This window comes from Kogia breviceps, chromosome 1 (assembly GCF_026419965.1).
Source record: "Kogia breviceps isolate mKogBre1 chromosome 1, mKogBre1 haplotype 1, whole genome shotgun sequence".
Classification (NCBI taxonomy): domain Eukaryota; kingdom Metazoa; phylum Chordata; class Mammalia; order Artiodactyla; family Physeteridae; genus Kogia; species Kogia breviceps.
In genome coordinates, this window is record NC_081310.1 from 86,557,840 (window position 1) to 86,585,416 (window position 27,577).

Sequence of the window (27,577 nt, forward strand, 5' to 3'; positions counted from 1 at the left end):
TTTCCTCATTCGTTTTTCTTTTATAGTAGCCATCCTAATGGGTGTGAGGTGGTATCTCACTGTAGTTTTACTTTGCATTTCCCTAATAATTAGTCATCTTATCACGTGCTTGTTAACCATCTGTATTATCCTCTTTAGAGAAATGTCAATTCAAGTCCTTTGCCCATTTTTGAATTGGGTTGTATGTTTCATTGTTGTTGAGTTTTAGGAGTTTTCTATATATTCTATATATATTTCTATTTATTCTATATCCCTCATCAGATATATGATTCATTGTGGTTTTTATTTTATTAATTTTTTTATAATAGTATACAACCTCATGAGTTAGTGCTGAGATTTTTAAAAAATATTTATTATTTATTTATTTTGTCTGTACTGGGTTTTAGTTGTGGCACACGGGATCTTTAGTTGCAGCATGTGGACTCTTAGTTGCAGCATGCACAAAGGATCTAGTTCTCCGACCAGGGATCGATCCTGGGCCCCCTGCATTGGGAGCGCGCAGTCTTACCCACTGGACCACCTATTTCATTAATTTTTGCTCTTCTCTTTGTTTTTCCATCCTTCTACATTCTTTGAGTTTATTTTGCTATTCTTTTTTTAACTTTCTGAGCTGGTTGCTTAACCCTTTACTTTTCAAACTTTCTTCTTTTCCAATATATGCATTTAAGGCTACAAAAATTTCTCCACATACTCGCTTAACTGCCTCCCATCAGTTTTTACAGGTAATTTTTTATTATTTAATTTTAAAACATTTTATAATTTACATTGTTATTTCTCTTTTGACCCATGGTTTACTTATTAGTATATATCCTTATTTCCAAAAATCTTGGGTTCTAGAAAACTGCATTATGATTAGAGGTCATACTTTGTATTATTTCTGTCCTTTAAAATTCATTGAAAACTGCTCTGTTTCCCAGCATATATTTAATGTTTGTAGATGTTCCATGTATGCTTGAAAAAATATATATATATATATATTCTATACTTTATTGGATGCAGCATTATATGTATTGTTTTTCACTGAAACGAAGACGCACCCAGTATTTTTTTGCTAGGGTTGCCTTTAAAGTGTACCACAGGGCTTCCCTGGTGGCGCACTGGTTGAGGGTCCGCCTGCCGATGCAGGGGACACGGGTTCATGTCCCGGTCCGAGAAGATCCCACATGCCGCGGAGCGGCTGGGCCCGTGAGCCTGCGCATCCACAGCCTGTGCTCCGCAACCGGAGAGGCCACAACAGTGAGAGGCCCGCGTACCGCAAAATAAATAAATAAATAAATAAATAAATAAATAAATAAATAAAATGTACCACAAACCAGGTGGCTTAAAAAATAGGAATTTATTGTCTCAGAGTTCTGGAGGTTAGAAGTATGAGAGCAAGGTGTTGGCAGGGTTGGTGCCTTTCGAGGGCTGAAGGAAGAATATGTTCCATGCTTCTTCCCTAGCATCTGGTGGTTTGCTGGTAATTTTTGGTGTTCCTTTGCTTCTACAAACATCACCCTGCCTTCATCTTCAAACGATGTTCTCCCTGTTTGCCTGGGGGGTTTTTTTGCGGTATGCTGGCCTCTCACCGCTGTGGCCTCTCCCGTTGCGGAGCACAGGCTCCGGACGCGCAGCCTCAGCGGCCATGGCTCACGGGCCCAGCCACTCCACAGCACGTGGCATCTTCCCGGACCGGGGCACGAACCCGCGTGCCCTACAACGGCAGGCGGACTCTCAACCACTGCACCACCAGGGAAGCCCCAAAAGTCCCCTTTTTTAAAAGGGACAAGTCTAATTGGGTTAGGGGCCCACCCTACTCCAGTATAACTTCATCTTAATTTCATCTGCAATGACCCTCTTTCCAAATAGGTTACATTCTGAGGTACTGAGGGTTAGGACTTTAACATATTAAGTTTTGAGGGACACAATCCAACCTATAACACACTGTTACTTTACTTGCTATCAAAAAGTTTTAACATGCTGCCAATTAAACTATGACTCAAAACCAGGAAACAGATTGAAAAACAAAACAAAACTTCCTTTCAGAGTTGTTAAAATGTGAAAAAATCTGTATCTTAGAATGAATTAACATCGATATTTTTTCCCTGCCTATTCTATCAATTACAGAGAGAGGCATATTCAAATCTACAATTAAGGGTTTTTCTAATTTTCTTCAAAGTGCTCTCAATTTTTTCTTTTTATATATTGAGGCCATGTTATTAGATGCATAAATATTTAGGATTATCATATTTTTCTGGTGAATTGTACCTTTTATCATTATGAATTAACTATCTCTTTTTAAAAATTTATTTATTTATTTTTTGTTTTTATTTATGGCTGTGTTGGGTCTTCGTTGCTGCGCACGGGCTTCCTCTAGTTGTGGTGAGCGGGGGATACTCTTCATTGTGATGTGCGGGCTTCTCCTTCCAGAGGTGGGCCACCAGTGGGCCCAGGGCCTCCTGGATTTGGCTTCTGGGTCCCCAGTAGATGTAGGGTGGGGTGTGGATTGAGCTGTCCTGCAGGCTCACATCAGAGCCTCCATTTGCAAGATCTTCAGAGCCTTGTAGTTAGATTTTTATTTTATTGATCCAGGCTGACAATCTTTGACTTTATTTAAAAAATAGATTTTATTTATTTATTTTTTGGCTATGTTGGGTCTTCATTGCTGCGCGTGGGCTTTCTCTAATTGAGGTGAGCGGGGGCTACTCTTCGTTGCAGTGCATGGGCTACTTTTTGTTGCGGTGCGCGGGCTTCTCATTGCAGTGGCTTCTCTTGTGGCAGAGCACGGGCTCTAGGTACACGGGCTTCAGTGGTTGTGGCACATGGGCTCAGTGGTTGTGGCCTGCGGGCTCTAGAACGCAGGCTGAGTAGTTGTGGCACACGGGCTTAGTTGCTCCACGGCATGTGGGATCTTCCCAGACCAGGGCTCGAACCCATGTGCCCTGCATTGGCAGGCAGATTCTTAACCACTGAGCCACCAGGGAAGCCCAATCTTTGACTTTTAATTGAAGCATTTAATCCATTTACATTTAATAAAATTACTTATATATTAAGGTTTAAATCTGCCATATTATGTGTACTTTCTATTTGTTCTGTAGATTTTATTTTCTCTCTTGTTTTGTCTTAAACTTTTTAGTTTGAACAATTTTAGATTTATAGACAAATTGTGAAGATAGTAAAAGAGATCCTATATACCCAAACCCATTTTCCCCTATCATTAACATCTTACATTAGTATAGTACATTTATTACAATTAATGAACCACTACTGATAACTAAAGTTTATACTTTATTCATATTTATTTCATTTTTACTTAATATCCTTTTACTGTTCCATGATACCATCCAGGATGCTACATTACATTCAGTTGTCATTTCTCCTAAGGCTCCTCTTGGCGGTAACACTTTTTCAGCCTTTCCTCGTTTTTGATGACCTTGACAGTTTTGAGAACTGGGGAGGTGTTTTGTAGAATGTCCCCCAATTGGAATTTGTTTGGTGTTTTTCTCATGATTAGACTGAGGTTATGAGTTTGGGGGAGGAAGAGAACAGAGGTAAAACGTAGTTTTCATCACATCAAGAGTACATTATCAGCATGATTTATCATTGACCATGATCACCTAGCTGAGGTAGTGTTCCCCTAAAGTCACTCCCCACCCCACCCCTTTCCATACGGTCTTCTGGAAGGAAGGCATGTGCAGCCCACACTTGAGGACTGGGTGTTACAATCCCCTCCTTGAGGGCAGAACATTTACATAAGTTGTTTGTAATTTTTCTGCAGAGATTTGTCTCTTCTCACTCATTTATTTATTCAATTATTTATTTGTATCAGTACAGATTCAAGGGCATTTATTTTATACTTATTTATTTTGTTGCTCAAATTGTTCTAGTTTGGCCATTGGGAGTTCTTTCAGTTGGTTCTTATGTCCCTTTGACATGCCCTCATCATTGTAGGTTGCTGTTTTTTTAATTTTTAAATCACTTACTTTCTGGCACTGCAAGATCCACCAGACACATTTTGGCTATTTCCTGCCCCCGTCCTGGAATCAGCCATTTCTCCGAGGACCCCTGGCTCCTTTTACTGAAAATGGTATTAGAAACCAAGATCTGGGTACTAGGTGTGCTTGTTGCCACCAAGTGTCATTACTCCTGGGCCCTCTCAGCTGACAGAACAAGAAAATATGTGTGTATACTAACTCACTAATATCTATAAATATTTCCATTTGTAAATATCTGTATCTGTATTAAGCTAAACATGTGTTCATACTGATGTTTCCACCTCTAGTCCATTACTGCATAAATAATTCTAGCCTTATCACCTTGCTTATCTATAAACTCATAGTGAGAAATCTGGCTCCCACCATCCACCATTTACTTTATTGTTCAATTCTGGTATACATGTACAGTGGTATCGGAATTGTTAACCATGGAACATGTATCAACTAGGTATCTGATCAACTGCATCAACCAGAGTACCCTGCTTATGTATAGTTTCTTTTGCCTTTAGTCATAGATTCCACTAATTTCCAAGTTACTTAGGTAATAACTTACCACCCATCCTTCAGTGAAGTTATTCCATACATTTGTAGTATAGTTAGATTCTCTGGTTACATTCTTCATTTCATCCTGGGATCCCCTGACTGGCCTCACCATGCAGAATGTGGAACATCCCTGACCAGAGATAGAACCTGAGCCCCCTGCAGTGGAAGCTCAGAGTCTTAACCCCTGGACCACCAGGGAAGTCCTATATGTTTTTTTTTAGTTTGCATATATTAATGTTTACTCTTTGTGTAGTAAAGTTCTATGGGTTTTGGCAAATGCATATTGTTGGGTATCCAACATTACAGGATCATACAGAATAGTCTCAGCATCCTAGAAAATCTCTTGTACTTCTTGACGTTTTTTTTCCCCTTGTCGTTTTTGAAAGGTAATTTTTATCTTATTTTCCCCCGTATTAGTTTGGTAGTTATACATTGTTTTTATGTTTAGTGGTTTAGCAAAACATTCATCCTTGCCTTACCACCGCCTAACATTAACTGACACTTTACTTTCTACCAGCACAACGCAAAGACCTTAGTATACTCCAACTCCATTTACCATTGCCTTTCTGACTCCTATGCTGGTGTGTCACGCACTTTAATTCCTTGTCTATACATTTTAACACCATGAGACATTATCATTTTTGTTTTACAGTCAATGTTTATTTAGATTTACATACATATTTACTACTTTCATTGTTCTTCCTTTTATTTATTTTTTTTTTTCCTTTTTATTATGACTGAAGATCACCCTTTGGAATTTCCCTTAATGTGAGACTGCTGGTGGTGGACTGTTTTTGTCTGAAAATATCTTTATTTTACTTTCATTTTTGAAAGATATTTTCACTGGGCAGCTACCTTCTTTAAGCATAGGGAAGATAGCATTCCCTCCACTGTCTTCCAGTTTTGCTGTTGAGATGTAAGCAGTAGTCTGTTGCTCCTTTGAGGATAAACCATCTTTATTCCTTAGGTGCTTTAAAATATTTTCTTTTTGCTTTTGCCTTTTTGCAGAGTGCGAGTGTAATTCACTGGGCTTCCTGAATCTGTGACTTGATGGTTTTCATCAGTTATAGATAATTCTGACACTATTTCTTCAGATTGCTTTTTCCCCTTTCTCTCTTCTCCTTGAACTCCAATTAAGCATAATTTAGCCCAACTTACTGTCTCTTCTGTATTTTCCATCCTCTTATTTTTCCAAGGTTCATTCTGTTTCTATAATTGACCAATTCTCTCCTTAGCTATGTCTAATCTGCTATTAAACCCATCTACTGAGACCTTAATTTCATCTATTTTATTTTTCTAGCTAAAATTTCTATTTGGTCCTTTTCCAATTGTGCTGTGTCTGTGTAGTTTCAGGTCTCTGCTGAAATTTCCAAGCCTCGCTTTTATTGTCTTGAAATACTAAGCAGTTGTTTTCATTTCTGTATAACTCTAATATATGGAACTGTCTATTTGTTGTCTGTCATTTCCTTTTTTTTTTTTTTGTCTATCATTTGCTTGCTTTCGTTTTCATTGCCTTATTTCTTCAAGAGCTCGACTAATTGACTAATTCTTATTGTGGCTGATGTTATATTTGAAAAATTATTAATTATAATACTTTTGAGGTCTAGGTTGTTGTTAAGTTCCTTGAGATTTCTGCTTGATTCTACCAAGCATCTGGAGATACTAGCAATCTGGGATCATCGTATTCCAAGTTTGAGACTTGAGAATTTCTGGACCACCCAGAATGTTGGGACACTAGCCTGCAGAATATGAGGACTGGCTTACTTCTGATTCATCCTTAGGGGTTCCTAGTCCAAGTGGATCTTTACCAGCATCCCTATCTTTAGCTCTCCCCAGATTCCAATTTTTTGTTCTAGCTCCTAATCCTTCAAGGCCCTCAAAACCACAGCTTAGCCTCTCAGCAGCCTTTTCCTAACTGGAAAAGCCCCCTGGGCAAAGGCAGCCTTTAGGGCCTTCTTTTCTCTCTGGATTCCCAGCCAATCTTATTAACCCTTTGATTTTTTGATAGTTTTCATATTTAAAATTTCTGAGAGTGCTGGTCTGAAACATCCAGCCTACCACTATCAGAAGTGGAACCTCCCACTCGCTTTATTCTGACATCACAGAGCTCTAATCCATAACCTCACTACACAAAAGATAAAACCGCACACATATGAAAAGACTTCCTTAAATTCACATATTTAGTGGTAGAGCTAGGTTTAGCCTCAGAGCTCAAGACTAATAACTGTTAAACTCCACTTGCATTAGGTCTGGATTCAAAGGTTTCTCTTGTTTTGACCGTTTTCCCTGGGGTAAGGAGAGGGCAGTCTTGCCAAAAGATCAGAGGATGGAAGTAAGGACTTAGCCATATTCCCAGCACCTTTCATACATTCTTCTCCCAGCCCTGACCTATGGGAGAGCAGGGGTGGGATCTGATAACTTATGGTCTGGCGATGGGGAGTAGAAGAAAGCAATCCTTCCCATTCCTAAACTACAGATTATAGATATCCCCACGATCAGTTATCCCTTTATCTTCGATGTTTCTGAACACCTGTGGTAACCGAACCCAACTTCAAATTCCTCTAGATCCCACTTTACAAAAGCCCTCTAAAACCAAGAAGTTGTCTTCAGCCAGCCTCCTCTCCCCCAGAAAACAAACACCAAGACACCCTCACAACAAAGACCACACCATTTATTTACAAAGGCCAGTGTGGGAGTTGGGGGAGGTAGGGAGGGAAAGCCACACAGACATCCTCTCTGGACTGCTTGGGACCCTTTCCCACTTGGAGAAAATTCTGTTCCTCTTGCCTCCATATTCCCAGCAATGGGTCCTCCAAGCAGCTGGGCTAAGTAGCAGAGAGAGGAGGTGATATGAGCCTCCTCTGTGCTCCAATAGAGCAATGTCCAATTCCAGATCAAAGGCATCATTGCTGCCCTCTCCTTTCCTTCCTCAAATAGAACTTTCTGGCCTGGAGGGAAATAGTGAAAACTCAAAGGGCAGGAGCTAAGACACCAAAGGCCAGGGGTTCTAGAGGGAAAGACTCCTCCCCTACTATTCCCCGAAGCAATGAGGGGAGGGGTAATAAGGGTGCTGGTCACAGCCCTGACAGCTTCAGAAGAGGTACCCACACTACCCTTGGGTTACCCAGCATCCAGAAGCCCAGGGGATCTAGCTCTCCAGGCTGTATTTATTCCTGACCTAGACTGGCCCTTTTGCCTACTTCTCTCTGGTGGGAGAAAACTCTAAACCAGAAATCAACAAGGGATCCACCCTCCCACTCAACTCACATGCACATGTGTGCGTGCATGCATGCATGCACCCACCCCCATACACACACACCCACTGCTAAGACAGATCCCAATCCTCTTCATGTCTTTTGAGGGGAGCTTAAATTACTGGTACCTGGAGACACAGACAGGTCCTGGGTTCATGGAAATGTGTGTGTGTATATATATATAAGCATGTGTGTTGGCAGAAATGGAACCAACATAACACCTTGTGAGCCGTATTGTTTAGCTTCATTGAGCCCTTTTCTTCAACTCAAATTCCGTTAACATCTCTTAAGTCTCCTTTGCCAGGCCTGAGCCTGGACTCTCCAGCCTAAAAGAACTATTAGTGCTTCCATTCCCTAACTGTCAATTCCAACTTCCAAGTCCTCTACTCAGGCTCTTTCCCCGATTCCCTTCCTCCAGAAAATCTCATTCCCTCCTCCCCTCATTGGGCTGGTCCAGGGCCTGTTAATTCGTGCTCCAGAGGGCTGTGTCTCACCTCTCCCTTCAGACAGGGAGAACAGGCATCTTCCTTCCTCTGGAAGTCCCAACAGACCATGAAAAAGTGCTGGGTGAAGTGAACAGAACAGGGGGTGAGGAGGAAAATCACAGCCTGTTTCACCTGCCCCTCCTTCAGAGTATGGAAGTCTAGCATGGGTTAGGCTGGAGGTGGGAGGGGATGGGGGAGAGAAAGAAGGAAGAGTTACCAAAAGTAAACATAAGACAAGCAAAATCCTAGTGGTACAGACAGAAGACCCTGTTCCAGTAAAGCAGAGAGTCAGTTCCTCCTTCAGCTCTGCACTGCCACTGAGAAGTCTGAAGGTTGCAAAGGTGAAGTGGGGGAGGGCCAAAGAGGAGGGGCCAATCAACAAAACTGTGAGAACTGTTTAAATAGCTCTGCTAGAGCAGGACCAGGAGAGAAGGTTCTACAAGAGGTGCAGAAGTAAAACTGGAATTCTCAGAGCTACGGGGCTGGGGCCCACGCCTCTAAAGTCACCCTGCCGTCTGGAGAGGACAAGGGAGAAGACAGAAGGGATGACAAGCCGCAGAGGGTAAGAACCAAACGCTGGCATCGAGGGACAGGAGAGGCAGGAGGCACAGGCTGAGGGATTAGGACAGCTGAGAGCCCAGGAGTCTCTCGATAGCTGCGTTGATGTCCCCTCCCGTGGCGATCAGGGCCTGCAGGTTGGCCTCACGATTGATGAAGCCCATGGAGTTGAGCTGCTCCAGCTGCTGCTGAAATCTCACTTCTGGCGTCTGCACCTGGAGGGGACAGGCCTTTTGAAGCGGGCACAGGACCAACCCAACCCCAGGGGGCCTATCTGATTCTGAACATTTATAATGGTGAGAAGAAGACATCCTCAGAGTCAACCAATGGGGCATGGGTCGGTGAGCTGCAAACAGAGGCCAAGAAGCCAGTGTCCCAAGTCACTAAACAACTGTGTCATCATAAGGCGGGGGGCATCTTTCTTAAGATTTCGAAGTAATGGATAGGCCTAGATCAGCCGATATTCCCAACTGCTTTCCATCAACACTCTGGAGATGTTAACAGGAAATCCAAAAGCCAAATGTTCTGTGGTTGATAAATACTACCTCCAAACCCCCTCCTTCCTGGCAGTCATCACACACACGGCCATAGTAAAGGTCAGAGAAGGGCCCCAGGAAAGCAAGAACCTGTTAATTGTGTTTAACCAATCAACAAACACGGTTATTTACGAAAGAGAGGCTTTTCTTTTCTTTTTTTTTTTTTTTTTTTTTGTGGTACGCGGGCCTCTCACTGTTGTGGCCTCTCCCGTTGCGGAGCACAGGCTCCGGACGCGCAGGCTCAGCAACCATGGCTCACGGGCCCAGCCGCTCCGCGGCATGTGGGATCTTCCCAGACCGGGGCACGAACCCATGTCCCCTGCATCGGCAGGCGGACTCCCAACCACTGCGCCACCAGGGAAGCCCGAGGCTTTTCATTTTTGACACTCCTATAAACATCACCTGGAAATGTTTTCCCCAAGGCATGTTTTAGGAGGCACTAGCCTAGATCATGAACAGAAGACTCAGAGCTGGAAGGAGCCCAGCAATCACAGAGGCCCCCAACACGCAGTACAAGAGCCGTTTCCAATGCTCCGTGCTGTTTTTCATCACGGTCCACACAATTTAAGCTGGACTGGGCCTTGGGGATCCCTTCATCCAGCCCCCCTCAGTGCCTTGCACAAAGCTGGGCACACTTATATTCCTATTGAAAGGCTTTTCCCAGATGAGTCACAGGGGCCATAGAAGGGTTAAGGGGCTCATCCCTGCTCCTCCCCCAAACCCCAGGCCTTGGCTGTGTGGCCCAGGGCTCTGGTCACCTCACCTCCCAGAATCCTCCTCTCTTGTCTCAGAAAGGGAGGCTACTTTAATTATCAAAAGGGGTCCTCTGATATAAGCAGAAATGGTGTAACAGTAGTTAAAGTGTAAATTCTGGAGCCAGCATGCCTCAGTTTGAATTTTAGCTCCATTACTTACTAGATATGTGACTCTGAGCAAGCCACTTAACCTCTCTGGGCTTTAGTTTTCCCCTTTTGTAACACAGAAATAATAATAATAGCTTCCTGGCAAGGCTGTTGTGGAGAATAAAGTAAATGAGCTCTTATACATAAGGCACATAGACCAGTACCCAGATGACCCAGTAAGTGCCATTACTAGTCTCATCTCCATTTCACAGCTGTGGAAACTAAACTTACGGAAGATCGGTAACTTGCCCAAGGCTAGAAAGTAGCAGACCAGGAACTAAAGCCAGGTCTGGCTGACTCCGAAGCCTGCTCTGCTGTCTCCATTCTACTGCCACCCTTAACACTGCAGGGTCCCAGCGCCAGCCCCGCTGCCCCATGTACCTGTGAGTTTCCACTTCCAGCCAAAAGTTGGATCATCTGCTGCATGAGCTGCTGCTGAGCACTGGAGGCCCCTGTTGGAGAGGATGTGGCTGGAGGGGCTGGCAAGGAGGTGGGGGCCTCAGGCGCAGATCCAGCATTGCTGCCTGCAGAGGAGGCTGGGGTCCGGGACATCCCAAAAGAGCCAAGGCTGCAGGCAGGAGAGACCAAGAGGTGGGAGATGGCCTCTGAGAAACGGATGGCAATGTGAGATCCAGAAGGAAAAGCATTTGGAAGGAACAGGAAAACACCCTCAGAGACACAAGGGCTGCTCAGAGAGTGGCAGGGAAAGGGGTTGAGGGGGAGGGGTAGCCAGAACTTTGCTGCCCATCTGCCACCAACCCTCACCTGGGTACCAGTCCGGGGGCCTCGGTCTGCAAGGTCTGCAGTCCCTGCTGGATCTGCAGCAGTGCCTGCATGGCTCGGGGATTGGTAAGAATGGAGAGTGACTCCGGGTTCTGCATCTGGTGGGAAACATCAGAGAAAGGCAACAGGAGGTGCCAGGAGACAGGAGGCAGCCTAGACCCTGAGTCCAGAGCCAAGCGCGGCCCCTCCTTTAAGTTCCACCCACTGGGCCTCGGGGTCCACCCCAGCCCTCAACCTCTGCCCATCCAGGCTCCTCACTCACCTGCTGCAGGAAGACTGGGAGCTGCAGGCGGAGCTGCTCCTGCAGCTGGGGGTTCCCCGCGAAGAGCGGCACGTTCACCATCATCTGCCAGGGTGAAGGCAGTAGGGGAGGCCTGGGCCTACCCACCCCCAGAATGCCCCCACGGCCTCATCTCCCTTGGCACCCCCTCCACTGCAGGAAATCTGGCCAGCTTTTCCAAGGCTCTCAAAGTATCCTGAAGGCCTAAGTGGGACAGTGAGAGGAAATGGAACTATACTCTGGACGAGGACAAGAGTCAGGAGCCGGTCTGACGAGGATGACGATAGCTAACATTTCCGAGTACGTAGGGCTTACTACGTGCCATGCCATGTTCTAAACACTTTATGGTATTAACTCAACCCTCACAACTCTCTGAGGCAGGAACTATTGTTATTACCATTTTACATATGAGGAAACTGGGGTTAAGTAACTTGCTTGGCTCACACAGCTAAGAAGTGGCAGAGCTCAATACAGAAACCCAGGCAGTCTAGCTCCAGAGTGTTTTGATCTTCACAAGCAACAGCCCCCAACACACTCCCCTCGTGCCAGTTCCATACCTGAGCAGCAAAGTCGGGGTTCTGGGCAAGCGTTTGCATCATGCTGCGCATGTAGGGGGCTGAGATCACATTCTGCATCAGCTGGGGGTTCTCAGAGATCTGCTGGAGGAGGGCCTGCATTTCCGGGCTGTTGAACATCCCTAGGACAAGAAGGAAAAAACAAGAGAAAAGGGGTCCAGATGGAAACCAGATGCCTCACTTCAATCTACATTACTTCAGGCACTGAGTGGTTACAAAACTCAGAAAGGCAACAGTCAAATGGGCACCCAAGTACTGGGGCGTGGGTCCAAGTCTCTCCTGACTCCGAGGTCATCTCACCCGGCTTTGTCCTGGCCCCTTCCCCAACTACTCTGCTAAGGACAGGCCAGTTGCAAACTGGGTCTGATTCATGGCCCTCTGGACTGTTCCTTCCACAGGTCAGATGTCAGAGTTGGAAAGGATTTGACTAAAGATCATCCAGTTCAATGGTTTTCAAACTTGTCTAAGCAGCAGAGACCCTTTCCTCAAACTAAATCTCACTAGGAAACCAAGTATGTCAGTGGTCTGATTGGAGCCGGGGCAGGAGGCCTGGAGCCTTTCGCTTTTGGTTTTCCCTCATCCTGGAGATGGGCCAGAGCCCTCAAGACTCAGAAGTACAATTTTAAAACCATGGATCAGGTTCAAGTACCTTATTTATGAAATAAGCACATAGAGGGGAAGGGACTTTCCCAATCAAGATGCTCCCCAGGGTACAGAGAAATCAGAGCATCTACCACACATCCCTAGAGCCATATGTATAGTCATAGTCCAGACAAATGGGGCATCTCCCAAGGTTGTGCAGTACATAACCTGCACTTCTGTACACGGCAGCTCTGCACATCCGTCTCCCCCAGGCCACATCTACCTGCCCCCTGCTTCCTCTCCCACACCCCATTCCCAGTCTGACCCATTTACTCTGGATAGTACCAGCAGTGTTGAAAGAGCTTAGGAAGTGGGGCCTGGTTTACTCATGAGCCTTTACTTAGGTCACTCCTAGGCACATCAGGACAGGGCCAGAACCAACCCTTACCCTGAGGGGTCGAGCCACTACTCTAGGCTACAGAGCCCCCTCTGTGGCTTCAATACAGTCTCACCTCTGTCTTCAATATTCTGCAGCAGTGTGAACCCCATTCAGTCCTGGGGCAGAGGGACTGCCCTGGTGACCCCACTAAGCTCCTTCCACCCTAGGACATACCTGACCCCAGGCTAGCCGCATTGATCCCAAAGGGGTTCGAGACTGTCGGGTGCACCTGGCTGGTCCCCGATCCTCCGGTGCCCTCCCCACCGGACCCGGGGGCCTGGGAGGTGGGGGGCGAGGGGCTCCAGGGGTTAGGGAGGGGCTCTCGATTCTCAGTCCGCAGAGGCTGGGAGGATGAGCTGTCGGAGTTCCCGGCCAGGGAAGAGAAGGGATTGTTGCCAAACTGGGAGGAGGGAAAGGTTTTGGGTTAAGGACTGAAACAAATCCTTAAGGGCTAGGCCCTTTCTTTCTTCTCACCTAATAGCCTCCCCTTCCCCAGGAAAGGGAGAGAGATCTAAAACCTTGGAGGTCCTCAGGTCAATTTCTAGCCCCACAATGGGCAACTTCACCCTCATCCTGCAGGGTGGGAGCTGCCTGATGCTGATGACTGGATAACTGAACCCCTCAGATAACTGAGGGGTTAGCTCAACATCTCCCCTGGTGGCTCTAAATATTTGGTATCTAATCTCCTCTGTGCTCTACAGTATCAATACTGTACACAAACCTTTCCCATTGTGTAGTGAGATATTTGTTTTCCTTAGCTCTTAAGGGGCAGAGACAATGTCAGATTCACCTTTGCACCCCTGGCCCCTGACACTAGTAGGTGCTCAATAGGTAATTATTGGCTTGATGGGAGCTGGCTCTCTACTTCGACCCCGATCTGCCTCTAGCTCTCCCTTTTCCAGCCACCTTGGTCTAAGACTAACTCCACCGAACCCTCTCCCTCACCCCCAGGTCCCCCACGTGGCATTCTGTCCATCCAGGCACACCACAATGGAGCCCCTTAGTGGGCACACCTCCGGCTAAGCACACCTCCCTAGGTCTTCTCCTCCTTCTGTTGCTTCCTCCATGTAATCTCCTCCTTCCCCTCCCTTCCCACAGCCTATCTCCTCAGACTGGCTGCTTCAGCTAAACAGTCCCCCTCAGCACCAGGCCCCCATCTATGTTATCCAGGATTGTCTCAGGGTCTGAACCCCACCATATGGTGGGCTGCCCATGGCAGCACCCACATGTCCTCCCTCTGGACCCACTAACACCCACGCAGGAGGTACCTGAGCAGCCTCAGCCCCTCCCCACCATGGAGTTTCGTATCCAGTCACTTTTCCTGTTTATTCAAAGTGGGTCATGGGGACCAGGGCTGACCAAGGACTCTCCTGCTCTGAGCTGTGGTTCCTTCACCCTACCGGATGCCTGTTCAGATAACAGGGCTTGCAGGCGAGGGTTCATGCACCACAGTTTCAGTCTTTGTCAACGTTTCAGATTTCCTGTTCAGGTAACTTGCCTAGCATCCAAACCCACCTAGTTCTGGGTACTGCTTTGCTCTTCCCCATACACCCTAAGGCCTGAGTTTCTTTCTGTGAACTCCCAAAAGTGATAATAGCTGCCATTTATTGAGCACCTACTATGTGCCTGACCCATTTATTCTAATGTTTACAATATCCCTCTAATACACCAGTTCTCAAAGTGTGGTCCTAGGACCCCTGCAAGGTTTAAAAACCATTTTAATAATCCTAAGATGTTATTTGCCTTTTTCACTCTCATTCTCTCATAAGTATTCAGTGGAGTTTTCAAAAGGCTACGTAACATGTGACATTGCAACGGACTGAATGCAGAAGCAGATGTGAGAATCCAGCTGTCTTGTAGTAAGCCAGACATTCAATAGATCTGCAAAAAAGTCAAACAAGGCCATTCTTTCCTCTAAAGTTTTGTTTTGGAAAATAAAGTTATTTTTCAAAAGAATATGCTATTTATGTTAATGTATAATGGATTTATTGTTATTTTTAAATAAGTTAACAAATAATTTTTTTTTTACTTCTCAGTTTTAATTTCAGACACAGTGAATATCAATAGGCCTAACCCACAAAAACAAAACCTTTTGGGTCCTCAATAATTTTTAAGTGTATAAAGTGATTCAGAGGGGAATTCCCTAGTGGTCTAGTGGTTAGGACTCCGAGCTTTCACTGCAGGGGACTCGGGTTCAATCCCTGGTTGGGGAACTAAGACCCCCGCATTCCACACGGTGTGGCCAAAAAAAAAAAAAAAAATTTTTTTTTAAATTAAACAAAAAATAAATAAAGGGGTCCAGAGACCAAAGTGATTGAGAATACTGCTATAACACATTGTCTCCATTTTGCAAATGAGGAAGTGAAGACTCAGGGAGGTTAAGCAACTCACTTAAGATCACACCACTGAAGTATGATGGAGCAGGTATTTGAATCCAGGTTTGTTGATGCCAAACATCCTTTTAGCTGAACCAGTGGTTCACACACCTTAGAGTACATCAGAATTAGCTGGGTGCTTGTTATAAAGCCTTGCTCAACTACTTGAAAATTTTTTTAACCAGGTACATACATTACTTTGATTTATATTTTTAATTAAACACTTAAATAAAATAAAACTTAAAATAAATTAATTTCTTTAAAAACTCACAGTTGATCCCTATAGCGCTTTTTAAAATTTGAAAGAGCAATGCCAAGAATAACCAAGATGATGGTGAAGAATCAGCTGGAAGGGGAGAGGGGTGGTTCACCCTACCCGATGCCCAGACTTAATTAAGACAATGTGGCATCATCGTAGGGACAGGGTCAACAAGGCACACTCATCTGTGGAGACTTGGTGTAGGGCAGAGACGGCATGAACAAAGAATCCGTTGGGATAGCACGGGCCACTCAGGATATGGTGCTTTTTCCTTTCCACAAGGAAGAAGGAATGTAAGGCCCCACCCTCCCACTTGGGTGCTGGTTGGGGATGGCGGGGCATTCAGTCTGTGAAAGTCCATCAAGCTGTACACTTATGATATGTGCACCTTTCTACAACTATATTATTCTTCAATAAAACATTTTTAGATTTTTTTAAAAAACAAGTTTAAAATTGTATGAACAGCATGATACCACTTCTATAAGGTTGAAAATATGCAAAACGTGGCCACAGATTGTTTATGGATTCATACATAGGTAATAAAAGAATTGAAATGACAAACACCAACTTCAGGGTGGTAGTTAGCTCTGGAGAGGGAAAGAGAGGTATAAGATGGGGGAGGGGTATGTGAAGGCTGCAATTCTATGTGTAATATCTTATTTGCTAATGTTTAATACGTCTAGGAAAACATACAAAATACTAACAACATTTGTTAACTCTGGGGTGGAAAAGAGGTGGCTGGGAGATGGAAATAGCAGGATCCCTTGTGTATACTTTTGTTGAGCTTGCATACCTTTCTATACTTTTTAAATACCCTTTTGTTTACGTTGTGTAACTTTTGAGTTTTGAAACAGGTAAATGTATATTGTATTTAGTGTAAGCTAAACTTTAAAAAAAGAACCCAAAAAGGCACTGAAACTATATACGGCAACATTTTAGGGCCACAAGGATACAAGAGAATGCTATACTTTTTGTATATTTGGAAAGAATTCTTAAAGCCTTTTTTAAAGTGCGTATTCCCAGGACTTGATTCCAGAGATTGATTCAATAAGTAGCTCAAAGGTGGGGACTAGGAATCTCATGGTTAACAAGCTCCCCAGGTGATTCTGATGCAGGTGATCTGTGGACCACACTTGAGACACACTGTGCTAGGGCTGGCTGTTTGACCCCAGGCCTGCCCCACAATCTTTGAGCCCTTGGTGCAAAAAGTTTGTCAGAACAATGTCAAATCCCTTGGATACTACCCTTTGCCCACTTCCCTAGGGAACTCTGCTATCTTCTGCCCTAGTGCCTCAGTCCCATGCCAAGTTGGACCATCCCTGGCTATGCAGCATGAGAACCACTTTTAAGCCAAGGCCCACCCTCAGGGGGCTAGGGAAGGAAAGAGGAGCAGACAGCACCTCAGTCTTGCCTGGGTCTGGGGGTAGGTAATCCTGAGTCCAGACTTCCCTCCCACAGCCCAGCCCCTGGCCCCACCTGTTCCCGAGCAGCACTAAACATGGGCTCCTGGATGTCCGTGTACATGCGGCGGAGGGCATTATACCCTCCAGGGATGCTCTCCAGGTTGCTTAAGGCCCGGTCTTGGTTCCGCATCATCTCCTGCATCATGGCTGGATTCCGAGCAAGCTCCATCGTCTGGTGGAAAAGGGAAAGAGAGATAATGGCCCTGGAAGCAGGGGATCACCAAGCTTGGAAAAGAGTGGGCCCTGATGAGGAGGTCTGCATCAGGATCAGGGTCCAGGGCCTAGGAACTGACCCATAGTGGCAGGGAGTAGGGTGAACTGGACTTCCTTCCTCTACTGTCACCTTGGCTCTAACCCTGCCTCCCTATGGGAATTCTGGTTGACTTTTGGGGGTACAATGATCCCAGATAGGATGAAGGCAGCAGCTTCCCTCCCTCAGGTTCAGAGGATCCCCAGAAGTGTCAGGGAGCACAAGGAAGTTGAATAAGAAAGGACATGAGAAAGAAGAAGCAAAAGAGAAAATTAACATCTACTGAGCAGTTACGACATACAGGCACTGGGCTAAGTACTTTACAGAATTTAAATCATTTAATACCCACAATAACCATCCCGTGTAGGTATTTCTGTCCCTATTTAGCAAATGAGAAAACAGGCTCAGGGACTCACTGCCTGGGACACACAGCCAGTTAGTGGTGGAGACAGGGTTCAAGGCCAGATTGGTCTGTCTGGTAAACGACAAGTTGGGGAGGGAAAGGATTCAAGCTGGGACAATGCTACCAACACCTTCTAGATCTTACCCCAGGTCTTTGGCCTCACTGAATCTTGAGAAACAGGATGGGGGCTTTCTCTTGGGAACCAATGGCTCACTTTCAATAAGGAGGGGGTGACCTATGTCAGCTCTAGGGGACAGCAGTACATAACAGATAAAATGAGCATAGCTGCTTCTTGTTCCCATCCAACTTGGAATGCCTTCCCTGTCCTTCTTCCCAAATTTGCTCCACACTTGCCTCTTCTAAGACATTTTTATGTCTATGATAAGATTCTGAACTCTTATCCCACAATTCGTTCATTTAATAAGTACTTATTGAGTGACTACTATATACCAGGCACTGTTCTAGGCAGTGAACAAAACACTTGCAAATCCTTGCCCTTCTGGAACTTATCTTCTGGTGAGTCTAGCACTAGTGTCCACAGCTCTGCTGAGATCGTCTACCCTCGTCCCCTGGTGGATGGCTACGAGATGGAGCTCCCAAAGACCAACACCAAACCACCTCCCCTGGGTCTCCCTTACCCACCAGGCCCTGTCCAGACAAAATGCTCCCCAGTCCTCCTATTATCTTTAATTCCCAGGCCTTTGTACTTGCTGTCCCTCAGCCCTGAATACTCTTCTCTTTTTCTTCCTCTGGTTCATTCTTCCTCTTTTGGGTCTCTGCTTGGGTGACACTTCCTTTAGGGCCTCCTCTGAGCCCCAGGTAGGATCAGGAGCCCTTCTGTGTGCTTCTGTGACTATCTCTATAATAGCACCGACCACATTTTATTATAACAGCCTGCTTACTTGTCCCACTTCCCTTTGAGACCAGAAGTTCCTGGAAAGCTAGGCCTATGTCTTTTCATCACTGTACCCCCAGGGCTCAAAACATGGCTGCTGAATGAATGAATGAATGAACAAGTCAAGGTAGAACAAGGTGGGAAAAGGTCAGGCAGGGCACAGCTGGGGACCAGGTGTCCTCCACAATCCCAACCTTCTCTCAGACCCACCTGCCTCATGAGCTCAGGGTTGTTGAGCATGTGGCTGATCTCGGGGTTCCGCTCCATCAGCTGCTGCATCTGGGGGTTGGCCATGATCATGTGGCGCATCAGGTCGGGGTTAGACATCATGTCCTGGACCAGGGGGTTCTCCATGATCTGCGACAGCATCTCAGGATTGGACATCAGCTGCCTCTGCATCTGCTGCTGCAGCTCCATGAAGTTGGCAGAGCCCAGACCCAGGCTGCCCAGGCCCAGGATGCCCCCAAAGCCAGCTGGGGGGAGGGGGCAGGGTCACAGTCTGTCACAAGACTCTTCCCCTACCTGGCCAGAGCCACTGAAGTCAGGTTTCCAGGATGGGCCCCTTCTCCTTCTCACATCTCCCTTTTCCAATCATTTCCACAGCCCCAGCCCTGATCCACTGCTGGCAAAGAGATGTGAGCCTACTAGACTGAGACATCTTTGATGGCCGAGGCTGACAGGCAGGCACAATACTGAGCACAGAGAGGGTAACCAGTGATGACCTACTGAATGAGCAAATAAATATTCCCCAACTGGCTACTGCTGGACCCACCTTTTTCCCAAATTCCAATATCTTTACCCAGGGTTCCCCACATCCCCAGCCCCATTTCTCCCCTCACTCTTCACATTTTGCCATGCTCTCCTCTTCTGGGAAGCCCTCACAAACTGGTTTCTTCCCCCTCTTGGCTCAAGTACCAATGTCTGGACACCTATGTCCAGGGGTCCCCAATTCCCATCAAATCAGGAGCAGGGACCATATTGTCCCCTCTTCTTGGTTCTCCCGCACTCCACAGCCCAAAACAGGACAGTGCCTTCCACCCTAAAGGCTTACAGAGTATGGATGCAGTGGCACTGGGAGGTGCCTCCCCAGTCCCTGGGGAGGTACCCCCCCCACTGCTCCTTCGGCTTCCACTGCCAGTATCCGAAGTGGCACTGCCAGAAGTAGAGGGCTGGGCAGAAGTGGCAGGTGAAGCAGGCGTGGTGGAGGGCGCTGAGGCTGGGTCTGGAGTGGAAGGGGAAGAAGCAGGGGCAGTAGATGGATCTTGAACCCTGAGGACAGACAGAAAAATCCTAGTTGAAGTGAACACAAAAGGGAAGACAATGATTTCTATGTTTGCTGTGCAGCTATAGCCCTAACCCAAGCCACCTCCTAAGCAACCCTGAGGCTGGGGCAGGGTGATACTGGGGGCAGTCAGTAAATCAGACAGAGGAAGAGAGGAGCGAGTATCCTCTATCTTCAGGGTATGCAGGAAGAGGTAAATCAGGTTCCATTCCCCTGCAGATGAGATCACAGGGCTTCCTGGCAATCCATCCAAGAGCCACCTTCCTGGGCCTTGGCATAGGCCTTAGATGTACAGTTGAACAATGGGTGAGAAAGTATCAGCTGGGGAAAAAAATGCCCAATCCAAAGCTGGACCTGCTCCTCTCCTGAACTTACTTCTGAGGGGTCTTGATGACCAGATGGACAGTGAGCCCATCCTTGATCCCATGCTGGTTCAGTGTGTCCCCATCCTTGAGGATCTTGCCTGCGAAGATCAGGACCAGCTGATCCTGCTGAGCCTTAAATCTCCGGGAGATTTCCTCTTTGAACTGTGATCAAGAGGCAAAGGTCACTGTGGAGGCTGCCTGGGCTCCTCCAACCAGGGACCCTGCTTCTTTTCAAAGCCTCTGCATTCCCTTGCTCCCACCTCTAGTCGTGGGAAGTCCTTTCAGCAGTCCTGACTGCATCCCTCCAGCTGCAATAAGCAGCTCCTTTCTTAACCAAGGAGGTGGACCAGTGAGAACTCCTCTCAGCTCTACCCCAGGGTCTCCCACCCTAGAAAGCCCTTGCTTCTATCTGACACTCCTTTTTCAGTCCATCCACCCAGTTCCCTGTGAGCATACTACCTGGGCAGTTCTCTCCATCCCAACTCCTTCAACAGCCTTGGGCCCAGGCCCTATCTCCCCTCAGCCTTCTCTTTCCTCTCTTTATTCCCAGTGTTCTTGTAACAACTACAGCAAATAGATCCCATTTATAACAGCACTAACTATTCACTAGTTAAGAGTCTAAGTCCCATGAGATACATGTTAATTATTATCTCCATTTTATTTTATTTTTTTATTTTATTTTTTTTTTTTTTGCGGTATGCGGGCCTCTCACTGTTGTGGCCTCTCCAGTTGCGGAGCACAGGCTCCGGACACGCAGGCCTAGCGGCCATGGCTCACGGGCTTAGTTGCTCCGCGGCATGTGGGATCTTCCCGGACCAGGGCACGAACCCGTGTCTCCTGCATCGGCAGGCGGATTCTCAACCACTGCGCCACCAGGGAAGCCCATCTCCATTTTAAAGATGAGAAAACTGAGGATCAGAGCAATTAGGTAACTTGCTCTGGGCAGACTGGAACTCAGGTCTTGATATCAAAGCCCAGGCTCTTAACCAAACACATGGGGCCACTCAATTAAATCCACTCAAGGGTGGATTTCAAATTCAGTTTTGCAGGCAAAAATTATTTAAATTCTGGAATGTAGTCATTTTATAAGGTGGGGAGAGGGGCAATGACGGCACTAAAGGCTGGCTTGGGGAGAGTTAGACTCCCCAAATCTATCAGCAACACCCCTATCAACCCAACCAAATCAAACCCACACTCTAAGTAAAAAGAGTGCACTTGTTAAGCAAAGGCAGCTTCTAGATCCCTCCCTTCCAACCAGACGCCTATCTTAAGCCCCGCCTCTGTGAAATTCTGGAGCAGCCACAGGGGGGTGGTGAACACAGGCAATATTCCCTCATTCACTCATTCAACACATTTTTATTGAGCACCTACTGCACACTGTGTAAATCCCAGAGGGGCTGAGAATCAAATGTAACCACCTTGATTTGAAAGAGTAGGAAACATCCGGGCAGACGGAAATCCTACCCCCTGGCCGGGCGTGAGAATGCTGGGCGTTCTCTGAGGCGCACAGTAGGAGCCCGGAGCTCTCCCCCAACCTGCGCCTCCCGCCCGCTCAGCTCTTTGCCCGGCCCCCACTCTGACTCGGCGCCTCGAACCCCGACCAGTAACTGGGGCGAATACTCCCCTCAAACCCAGGGTCCTTCCCCCTTCCCTGTGCAAGGTGTCCTCTTCGCACTCTCCACCACGCCCCCAGCCCAGGCCACAAGGCAAACCCCCGGCCTCCCTTCCCCAACACGCGCCACGCTCCCCCAGACCACCCCCGCAGGACGCCCCCTACCCTCCTGCCCTTCCCTTCCGCTCCTCCGAGTGCGTGCTGGGCCCCCGCCCTCCTCTCCCCGGCCCTCCCGTACGCCCCACCGTCTCAGAGCCACCCCCCTCTTCGCAGACCCCTCCTCCGCGCTCACCCCCACCCCCGCCACCCGTACTACCTCTTTGACCGAGGCTCGATCGCAGATCACAATTTCCTCCTTGTCCTTGGGGGTCTTGACGGTGACCCGAATGGGGGGCCTCGTCTCGGCCCCGCTCGGCTCCGCCATGCCGCCGCCGCCACCCGGCCGCCCGCCAGCCCGCCCCGGCTCCTCCTTCTCCCCGCCCGGCCGGCCGTCCGGGCTCAGCTCCGGCGCCTCCAACACTCCCCTCTCCCCTCCCCTTTCCAAGGCTTCACCGCCCCCTCCGGACCAGCCGCAGCCACAGCGCCCCGGGCGGACTGGGGGGGCCACTGCAGCGGGGTCCGCCCAGGACTGAGCCCGGGGTCCAGCAGCTTGGACAGGGCCTTGCTGGGCTGCGGCCCCCGAGGGGTTCGGGGCGGAGGCGGGGCGTGTCAGTCACTGCGGGACGGGGGCCGAACTAGCCCGCCCGAGCCGAGCTGAGGTCCACCCGGCCCAAAGCTGCCCCCGCCCCTCCGCGGGTTAAGTCCCGCTCCGGGACAAAGGACTTTCTGTGTCGCCGCTTTATCTCCGTTCCCTGTGATAACTGGTCTTTCTCGGGAAGCCCAAATTCTTTCCAGGCCTGAGACCTCTCCCGACTTTGAGGTTGAATTTTCCCACTTCTGGATATCTACCTAAAACCTTGTCTCTAGGATTGACTTTGTTCCCCTGAGATTAGTGGCCTGCACGAAGTCTATTAAGTACACTTCTAGAGACCTGAATTTTGCCTGCGTGGCCCTTCTGAGCCTTGGTTTCCTCAATAGTATCTATCGCCTCATCTCACAGAACTGTGCATAATGTAGAAATTTGCTTTGAAAAGTTACCAAAGGTGTGCCCGACAAATATAGGGATTTTATTTTCTTTTAACTACTGAATCGTGAATTGTCAAGCGGATATGACTTTTCTCTGCCCGAGGGGGTTAAATGTCCTTCCAGTACTGCCTCTGTCCTTTTTCTCCCGCTCTTTTCCCCCATAACCGCGTGGTCGCACTGGAAAAGCGAACTGTAGTTCCCAGGGTGCCTCGCGGAATCGCAAAGAACTACAATTCCCAGGGCACCCCGCGGTGGGGCGAAGTTGAGTCAGAACCACAAAGCCAGGCCAGAAAACTACAACTCCCAGGGCGTTCAGGAGCAGGGCAGCTGGACTACGGGAAGCGGAGGGCAGCAGTAGGAAACTCGGGGATCTGGGAGCAAAAGCCCAGGGATAGGAGCCGCAGGCATGCTGCGTCCCAAGGCTTTGACCCAGGTGCTAAGCCAGGCCAACACTGGAGGCGTCCAGAGCACCCTGTGAGTGCGGACCGAGAACCCGAGTGGCGAGCACTGGCGTGGCGCAGCGCGCGACTCTCCGGGGGAGGGGTGGGGAAGGGAGGCGGTGGCAGAGGGGGCAGCAGCTAGGTGAACCGGCTGGAGGGCACCTCTCGAAAAGAGAAACCGACGTACTGGGTGCTCGGGGCATATTGTAGCACACACTCAGCCCAGACGCTTGCTTTCTAGAAGGGCTGGTGGCGGAAGTTAGGATGGGAGCACAGGCGTTTGACTCCCCGTCCTGAGCACGTTGATATCCCTCCTGATCCTTCGCCAGGCTGCTGAATAACGAGGGATCTCTGTTGGCCTACTCCGGTTACGGGGATACGGACGCCCGGGTCACCGCTGCCATCGCCAGTAACATCTGGGCGGCCTACGACCGGAACGGGAACCAAGCGTTTAATGAAGACAATCTCAAATTCATCCTCATGGACTGCATGGTATGGAGAAGGGAGCCACTTCCTCTTTCTCTAAGGGCATCCCCAAGGGGCGACCTGGACCCCATCCTGGATGGTTGGAGGGGCAGGGACAGGATCTCTGGAAGATTACTAAGAGTCGGTCTGCAGCAACATTTATAATAGGCAGGACCCTATGCATCAAGTGGTGATGAGAAAGGAGTCCTGGACCTGAGGTCTGGCTGGGGTTCTGATCTCAGCCAGCCACTTATCATTTGTGGAACCTTGGGGTAAGTCACTTAACCTCTCTGAGCTTTCTTACCACACCTCCAAGGTGAAAACAATAATCCCCATCACGACATCATGCACACAGGGTTGTTGTGATCAAATGAAAGGGTGGATATAAACTGTAGAGTGATATGCAGACACAAAGTGTTGTCATCTGAGATTCACAGACTCAGAAGCATGGCAGAGTCTCCAGACTCTAGTCCAATCCCTTCAGTTTACAGAGAAACTCGATGCAGTCCAGAAAGGGGAAGTGGCCATTAGACTGTAAACTTCTTGGAAACAGAAGCTGTCTCATTCACCTTTCTATCTGTTCAGTCAACAAATTTTTAGATCCCTGCAGTGTTCTCAGGACTGGGGAAAAAGTAGCAAACAAGACAGACAAAAACTACAGCCCTAATGCAGCTTACAGTCTTACATAAGCCTTAAATTAAGTAAAATATGTATGTTCCTAAAATAAGTTAATAAATATGTTTTGTAATGTATGTATGTATGTAAGTGTAAAAAGTAGTATGTTAGGTATTGGAAATGCTGTGGAGAAAAAGCAAAAAGGAAGTGAGATAGAGAGGATGTTTGTGTCAAGGACTATCTCACTGAAAAGGTGGCATCTCATCAAAGATCTATAAGATCTGAAGGAAGTTGGCAAACCATGTGGCTCTCTGGGTTAAGAATATTTATTTTTTTAAATTTATTTATTTATTTTTGGCTGCATTGGATCTTTGTTGCTGCGCATGGGCTTTCTCTAGTTGGAGTGAGAGGGGGCTACTCTGTTGCGGTACACAGGCTTCTCATTGCAGTGGCTTCTCTTGTTGCGGAGCACAGGCTCTAGGCACTCAGGCTTCAGTAGTTGTGGCACGCGGGCTCAGTAATTGTGGCTCGCGGGCTTTAGAGTGCAGGCTCAGTAGTTGTGGCTCGCGGGCTTAGTTGCTCCGCAGCATGTGGGATCTTCCTGGACCTGGGCTCAAACCTGTGTCCCCTGCATTGGCAGGTGGATTCTTAACAACTGCGCCACCATGGAAGTCCAAGAACATTTCTGATAGAGAGAACAGTAAGTGCAAACGCCCTGAGGCAGAATGATGCCTGGGCAGAGATCAACAAAGTTGAAGTGGCTGGAGTAGCATGAGAATGGGAGAGGTTAGTAGATGAGGCACCCAGAGAGACAGGGGGTGCAGCACCTGGTTCCAAGCACACAGTGGATGCTTAGTGAAAGTTTGCTGAACCAAACTGAAAAGGCCCCAAGAGTGAACTCTCCAGGAAGGATTTCCACTGTAACTCAGCCACCTACCTCTTCCTCACTCCCTCCTTAACCAAGGATGCCAGTTCCATTGATGATTCCTAGGGTGCCTACCCTAGAGCTGGTGCTATAAGGGTGATAGCTTTCAAATGTTCTGACCACAACCCAGCCATAAGAAATATATTTTAAGTCAGAGTCCAGTAAAACGAAAGTTTCATGAAACAGTACTTCCCTTACTATATGCAATATACTTCATTTCTCTTCTTTTTTTTGGCCACGTTGCACAGCTTGCAGGATCTTAGTTCCCCAACCAGGGATTGAACCTGGGCTCCAGCAGTGATAGCGCCGAGTCCTAACCACTGGACCAAGGAATTCCCCTTCTTTTCTTTTATTGCTGATCAACTTCTTAATTGATCTGGGGTCAGTTAACCCTGGGGCCAAACCTATAGTTTGAAAAACATTACGTTGGGAAGTGAGGAGAAGTATAATTTGGGTTACTACTCTCCCCTTACCATAATGATAATAACTGTATAATAAACCATAATAATAACATCACCCATCTGGACAGCCCTTTGCAGATACAAAACTCCTTCCTGTGTATTAGCATCTTCACCAGCTGGAGTGAGGTACGGGTTACAGAAAGAGTAACTGAGCTTCTGGGAGATTGGTTAGTAGGTGGCTGTGCTGAGGCTGGAATGGCCTCAGAACTTCACATCCAGGTCTGTGGCCAAAGTCCCCCAGCAGAAGCTCCTGCTGTGCCCAGGACATGGAAGGAAGATACAGTCTCTCTCAAGAAGAGTCCATGGGGAAAGAGAGGGCGAAGGGTGCAAGCAGAACATCACATCCCCTGATATCACCCCCACCAGGAGGGCCGTGTAGCCATCACTCGAGTGGCCAACCTTCTACTGTGCATGTATGCCAAGGAGACTGTTGGCTTCGGAATGCTCAAGGCCAAGGTGTGTATGTGCCCATCCCTGTAAAACCCTGGGCCCAGCCTTCATGCTCCATCATTGTGTCCACTCCCATCCCCACCTTCCCGGAGTCATTCTCATGTCACCCAATCCATGTCTGGTGCGGGCTAACACTGGAGGCTGGGGGCTGGGGGCTCGGCATTAGGAGTAGACCTGAATTTAAGATCCCTCTAGTGGCAGGCCTTGTGTAGGACTGGTTTCTCCTCCCTTTCCCGCAGGCCCTGGCCTTGGTGCAGTACCTGGAGGAGCCTCTCACCCAAGTAGCGGCATCATAATGGGTGTTGGTGGAAGCAGGGGTTCAGAAAAGAGAGATGACCATTTGGAGGGGCAGGGCCCCCTGGGGAAGCCTTCCTGGATGTGGAGGGTTGGGGGGACTTTGTTCTTTCCAAGAATAAACTTCAACTCCTGTCTTGTGTCTTGGCTGCTTTCTTGGATGGGGGGAATCAGAGGAGATAGGAAGGAGCAGGGATTGCTTATAAGGTTCTTCATGTTTTGCAAGTGAGGGGCTTTCCACTCACTCCTTCTCCACAGCCTCCAACACCAAAAGGTTATTGGCAGTGGTGCCTCAGGTCCCTTGGCCTCTCCGGTGGTGTGACCTCACCTGGCCGCTGCCACTCAGAGAAGAATCTTAGCCACCTGTTGGCAAAACCTTGGGAGTAAGCTGAGAGGAACAAGGGGCTGGTGGGGGTCATGTTGGACAGAGAGAAAACAGGGCATGGGAGTTCAGTGTCCTTCAGTCCTGAAGTCCCTTGCGGGGCACCTTTTCTACTCTTGGGGTTGGGAGGGTGACCCCTAGTGGCCTACAAGGGCCACCGCTTCCCTCTTCTCCAGGCATTCACAAGCTCACACAGACCCTCTCCAGATCAGGAAGCCCTTTGCAGACAGGAGGGCTTTGCTCTGAGGCCTCAGGTCCTGGGGAAGGAGTAGAAAAAATCCAGAAGTCCTGTCCCTGCACTCAGACCCCTCTCCTCATCTGCTGTTTCTGCCCCAGGTCTCCCCCTATCCAGTGTCCTTAGAGCAAGGCTGGACGGGGAGCTACCAGCCCCTTTCCTAGTGCTGTAGCAAGGGACCCATCCCAGGCAAGCAGGTAGGTTGCAAGTTCCAGCTCCACCCAGGATGAGAAACTGCCCATCCCAGGCCCTGGGCTGTCAAGGAGCGGCAAAAGTTGCTATATCTAAGATGCACCTCCCAGAGCTCTGCACTGCAGCAGGGTGACCCCAGCCCCTCCTCACAACAGCCCTTCCTCTTGTGCCCCCAGTT

The 27,577-nt window shown here is 48.0% G+C and overlaps 2 protein-coding genes across 4 annotated transcripts; one reads left to right on the forward strand and one right to left on the reverse strand.

The window, feature by feature from the left end:
• Positions 1 to 7,167: 7,167 nt before the first annotated feature.
• On the reverse strand, positions 7,168 to 22,296 carry UBQLN4 (ubiquilin 4). 2 transcript variants are annotated; one of them, XM_067038106.1, is made up of 11 exons: positions 22,132 to 22,296; positions 20,214 to 20,365; positions 19,608 to 19,825; positions 18,767 to 19,029; positions 17,022 to 17,180; positions 13,086 to 13,311; positions 11,873 to 12,012; positions 11,298 to 11,381; positions 11,018 to 11,082; positions 10,634 to 10,820; positions 7,168 to 9,029 (listed from the first exon to the last, which is right to left on the reverse strand). In XM_067038106.1, exons 1-11 carry the CDS (start codon positions 22,237 to 22,239, stop codon positions 8,877 to 8,879), a joined length of 1,755 nt encoding a protein of 584 aa, XP_066894207.1. In that variant the 5' UTR covers positions 22,240 to 22,296; the 3' UTR covers positions 7,168 to 8,876. The 2 variants fall into 2 exon arrangements, with proteins under 2 accessions (XP_066894207.1, XP_058911019.1); XM_059055036.2 differs by having other exon boundaries at positions 11,018 to 11,133.
• A 933-nt stretch (positions 22,297 to 23,229) lies between these two features.
• Positions 23,230 to 26,725, forward strand: LAMTOR2 (late endosomal/lysosomal adaptor, MAPK and MTOR activator 2). 2 transcript variants are annotated; one of them, XR_010840496.1, is made up of 4 exons: positions 23,230 to 23,414; positions 23,710 to 24,117; positions 25,915 to 26,302; positions 26,536 to 26,725. XR_010840496.1 is itself a non-coding variant. In XM_059055500.2 (4 exons), exons 1-4 carry the CDS (start codon positions 23,347 to 23,349, stop codon positions 26,590 to 26,592), a joined length of 378 nt encoding a protein of 125 aa, XP_058911483.1. In that variant the 5' UTR covers positions 23,240 to 23,346; the 3' UTR covers positions 26,593 to 26,725. The 2 variants fall into 2 exon arrangements, 1 of the variants encoding a protein (XP_058911483.1); XM_059055500.2 differs by having other exon boundaries at positions 23,240 to 23,414; positions 23,710 to 23,872; positions 26,213 to 26,302.
• Positions 26,726 to 27,577: the final 852 nt, after the last annotated feature.